Genomic DNA, 4,804 nt, shown 5'->3' on the forward strand with positions numbered 1-4,804 from the left:
CATGTAAGGCGATTGAATATAAAATGTGTAAAATGTCATTAATTAAGCATACTGAAAAAAATAAATTCCAATTAAAAGCATTTCAGAATATCTTCAGATGAAAATCGACGACAAATAAATTACTTCCCGTTATTGGGATATTTTCAATTGTCCAGTATATAAACGATCGTCATTGACATCTAGCGTATAAAAATTGAACTAGATTTTCTCTTTGATTAAAATTCGAGTTATTTCTTTCTCTTCGATCTTTCGGAATTCGATGAAAAGAAAAGAGGTTTGTTGAAAGAGAAAGAGATTTGCGGATTTTCTTCTCTTGAAGAGTTTTTTAATTTTTTTCTTCAACCACCGGAATTCGGCTGCAGTTCTTACACATTGAAGATGATGTTAGTCCCAAACTTCATCTGTTGGTTCTCTGTGTAATTACAGCTGACCTGGCAATAACGGAGTAGCAACCGTGGGCGGTCAATCATGCTCATGCTCAATATTTTTTTCTAAAATGAAATACTCCCCTTTTATATTTTTGTTTTACATTATTGAGGGGGGGGAGGCTATAAAGAAGGACATTTAATGCATGCTCGAAAGCCGTTCGGGACCTTTAAAAGCCAAATCTTAAGTGTGGTCGAGAGTTACGGAAAGGGTTGACAACTTCATGAGAAATGTATGTTTTTACTCGACGACGAAAGAAAAGCTTTCGTTTTTATAAGGATGGGAACAAAGACGCGGATGGTAGACGAAGAAATATTTATATCTGCCAGGAAAAGATGCCATGGAAGTAACAGGGAGAGACATCGAAACGTACAACAACTACTAAGTTACTTACCTTGGGATTTCAAACATTTGAAAAACGTCTAATATCAAATCTTCGCAAGTATTCTTAAGGACGTGGCCTTCCTCAAGAAGTGCCAAAGGAGAGGCTGACTCCTGTTAGCCATAGGATTACGATGGGAGCTCAGAGGGCGGAATCGGATTTGTTGAAGTTTTCGATCAAGGGGCACTATGCCAAGCTAGAGAGGTTGAACTTGGAGTGCTACAACCTGCACCTCAAGCTAGCAAAGGAGAACCCAGACTCTTTCGACTTATTCCTAAAAAAGGTACAGCGGGCCGAAGAGTGTGAAGCGGACAGGAAGAGAATACTGCACAAGAAGAAATTGACCATTCTACGAGGGAAATCAGCGACGGAAGGCAGAACGACTAACCCCACAGTACAAATGATCGAGAGGTTCGTCGTTAGTCGTTTGACACAGCAGTTTACGGAAGAACAATTAGCACACCTCAACAAGGGGTTAGGGCAGATAATCGTGGATACTGAGACAGTGATTTCACGAAATGTTGACCAACGGGACCAAAACAGTGTGAGAAACATCGTAGCAGACGCCATCAAAGCATGACAGCATGGGACATCGAACAAAGACGAAAGGAGGATATTAAAGGAGTTGAAGGAGAAACCAGTTTACTACATGAAGGCAGACAAAGGAAACGCAGTGGTGATAATGGACAAAGAGGGCTACGATGAACAGATGACGACAAAAATCAACGGAGGACCATACAGGCATTTGAGAGTGGACCCACTACCTGGACTAATCAGACTTACGGATAAAACGATAAAGGAATGCAAGACGATCATCGGAGAAGCCCTGGTTAAAATGACGAACCCTGTGTTACCTAGGATCAAAGGACTACCAAAGATACTGTAGTGTTCCGTGTATTCCGATTTATGTGTGTATTCAAACCATCCAAGCTACGATTGTCGTGCTTCTGTTATGTTTGATTTCCATTCAGAGTGTAATCCGTTACGATTTAGCGTGTTGTTCAGTGTGTGGAAAAAAGTCCTTTTTGAAAAGACCTTGGATCATTAGACTCTGAAATGTTAAACTGAAAAACCGCGTGTGCTGAAGAAAAGAATAAAAATCCATCCGAAAAAATAATCTGGTTGTTTAATTCGCTTATTACAACTCAGAAGTGGGATTTTTCATCACGCGAAAGTCGAAATGAGTCGTTTGAACCGCGAAGATTGAATCGAGTGGCTGCAGCAACATGAAGTGGAGTTTCCGCCGTCGGCCACCGTGCGCCATTTGCGAGCTCTTTACGAAAGTACGAGTGGGACCCGGGGCGGAGTACCCGAAGAAAATGATTCGCAGAGTGAGCAAGATTTGGACCTGGAATTGCGCACCTTGGAAAAACGGAGAAAGATTCTGGATTTACGCCGACAGCTAGAAGAGGAGGAGGCGCGCATACAAGTAAGGCAGCCGGAAGTAAAGGACGTCACGGGTTCCATTATACGGTTTTCCGGAGGAGACACTTGTGACGCAAACCGATGGATTGCCGAGTTTGAGGCTACTTGCAACACATTTGGAGGGAATGATGCATTCAAGCTCCGATGTATACGTCAGCTGATGGAACCGGGAACTGAGGCCGAGTGGTTCCTCAGAGTGGACAATTCTTTGAACTATGGTGACTTTCGTGCAAGTTTTTTGGAGAATTTCGGCTATCGTTTTTCGGTCGCAGAGATCGTCGATAAACTGCGGAAGACTACATTCGAAAAATCGAAGATGACTGTGACGGGTTACATTCTTCGAATGCAGGAGATAGCATCAAGAGCTAACATCGACGAAACTCAAGTCGTTCAGTTAATCATCGATGGATTCCAAGACCGTTCGGCAAATATTGCCGTCCTCTACCCAGCACGGAATCTGGCACAATTGAAGCAACTCTCTCGTCGGTACGTTCAACTACGAGAACTGTACGCCAACCCTACAACGCAACGGTCAACAACTTCGAAATCAAGATCCGAAGGAAGAGTGGACATTGTGAGATGCTACAATTGCTCGGGTGTTGGACACTTGTCGGCGGATTGCAAGGAGCCACGACGTGTTAAAGGGTCATGTTTCCGTTGCGGATCTACCCAACATCGATTGAAGGAGTGTTCAAAGCCACCGCCACGAAATGGAAATCAGGTGGCTCTGATTGATGACTTCCGGCGAGATGCCGGTGGTAATTCACCTGCCGATGAAGCAGCAGCAACACTATCTGAACTCAATATCGTAAGTATTGCTTTCTTAATTGACAACAAGCAACAATGTAACACTGTTATTTCTTTATTTGACACTGGCAGTCCAATTAATTTCGTCCGTAAATCGATGATTCCGATCCAAGAGACCGCATAGATTCTGGATACAAGAGTATTGGTAACCAACCTCTGTGCACCTACGGAATAGTTAGTGCAGTTGTAACATTCCGCGATCGGAAAGCATCGATTAAGGTACACGTCGTACCAGATAATTTCATTTGCGTCCCTCTACTACTGGGACGAAGTTTTCTAGAGAAAGTTGGTGTAACTTTGTATGACACTAAATTTGTTAAGTTTTGCAGTGCTAAGACTAATGTTGAATTTGGACCACATGAAAATCAAATAAAAATTGACGGAACAGTGTTACATTGCGCATTTGATCTTTCAACTGACATTGCTCGATTACCTGTAAAATACTCCAAATACGACGATACGTCTCGCCTCATCCCTATGCCTTCTGAACATCGTATCACAGAGTTGCCCAAGCATAGTTTTCCGATTTTTACGTCACCTGGTTCCGTTCCATTCCGTTCCGAGAGTTGTCCTATTCCGAAAATTGATTTAGAAAACTGTGTTTCACCTGTCCAGGTATGTTCCGTGCCTGAAGTGTTCAATATTGATACGGTTGACGATGAACAAAATTACAATATAAACTTTGAGCTAGATCGTCGTACGCGGGATGTTATTTGCCAAATCATTGAGCGAGATTATGTAGATTGGGAATCCATTCCGGCTGTAGAGCACAATTACGAAATGAAACTCCGATTAACTTCTGATATTCCGATCAGTTATGCCCCTCGTCGATTATCGTATTCTGACAAAAAGAAAGTAGATAAGCTAGTGGATGCTCTATTGAAGGAGAATATTGTTCGCCCAAGTGATTCGCCTTACTCATTTCCGATTGTATTGAGAACCAAGAAATCTGGTGAAAAGCGGTTGTGTATCGATTACAGGTCATTAAATAAAATAACTGTACGTGACAGTTTTCCGATTCCACTAATCGACGACTGCTTGGAGCGGTTAGAGGGCAAGAAGTATTTTACGGTACTGGATTTGAAGCATGGGTTTCATCAGGTCAATGTTTCTGAAGAGTCAATTCCGTTCACCTCTTTTGTAACTCCGAGCGGGCAGTACGAGTATGTTAAAATGCCGTTTGGGCTGCGGAATGCTCCAGCCGTGTTCCAGCGATTTATTAACAGAGTACTTGAGCCATTTCTGAAAGAAGGGTCCGTTACGGTATATTTGGATGACGTTACGTTGGCGACAAATACTATTGATGAACACATGCACCTATTGAGCCGTGTTATGCGACGTCTGGCAGAGTATAGACTTGAAATCAAATTCAAGAAGTGTTTATTTTGTTACACTGAAATCGAGCTGTTGGGTTTTACAGTCAATAAGAATGGGATTCGCCCTAATAATACGCATTTGGAGGCTATTAAGGGTTTGCCATACCCGTCCGATGCCAAAGAGTTGAGCAAATGTCTTGGTCTGTTTTCGTATTTCCGTCGTTTTGTTCCGTCTTTCTCGTGTATGTCGCAACCACTACGTGATTTGGTCAAACCTGGTGTAAAATTTGTCTTTGATGAAAAATGTAAAAGTGTTTTCGAGTCTCTCCGAGACAAATTGATGTCCTCTCCGGTGTTGGCTTTGTACTGTCCTAATAGAGAAACTGAGTTGCACTTTCGGTGGAGTATTGTTGCAAAAACAGGCAGATGGAAAGTGGCATCCAGTTGC

At 42.5% G+C, this 4,804-nt stretch overlaps 1 protein-coding gene across 1 annotated transcript; it reads left to right on the forward strand.

Moving 5' to 3' along the window:
* Positions 1-1,699: 1,699 nt before the first annotated feature.
* LOC134224113 (uncharacterized) lies at positions 1,700-3,145 on the forward strand. Its single transcript, XM_062703359.1, has 2 exons — positions 1,700-3,041; positions 3,113-3,145. The coding sequence occupies exons 1-2, from the start codon at positions 2,394-2,396 to the stop codon at positions 3,119-3,121; spliced, it is 657 nt and encodes a 218-aa protein (XP_062559343.1). The 5' UTR covers positions 1,700-2,393; the 3' UTR covers positions 3,122-3,145.
* The last annotated feature ends 1,659 nt before the right edge of the window (positions 3,146-4,804 follow it).

This window comes from Armigeres subalbatus, chromosome 3, assembly GCF_024139115.2.
Source record: "Armigeres subalbatus isolate Guangzhou_Male chromosome 3, GZ_Asu_2, whole genome shotgun sequence".
In the NCBI taxonomy this organism is placed as follows: Eukaryota; Metazoa; Arthropoda; class Insecta; order Diptera; family Culicidae; genus Armigeres; species Armigeres subalbatus.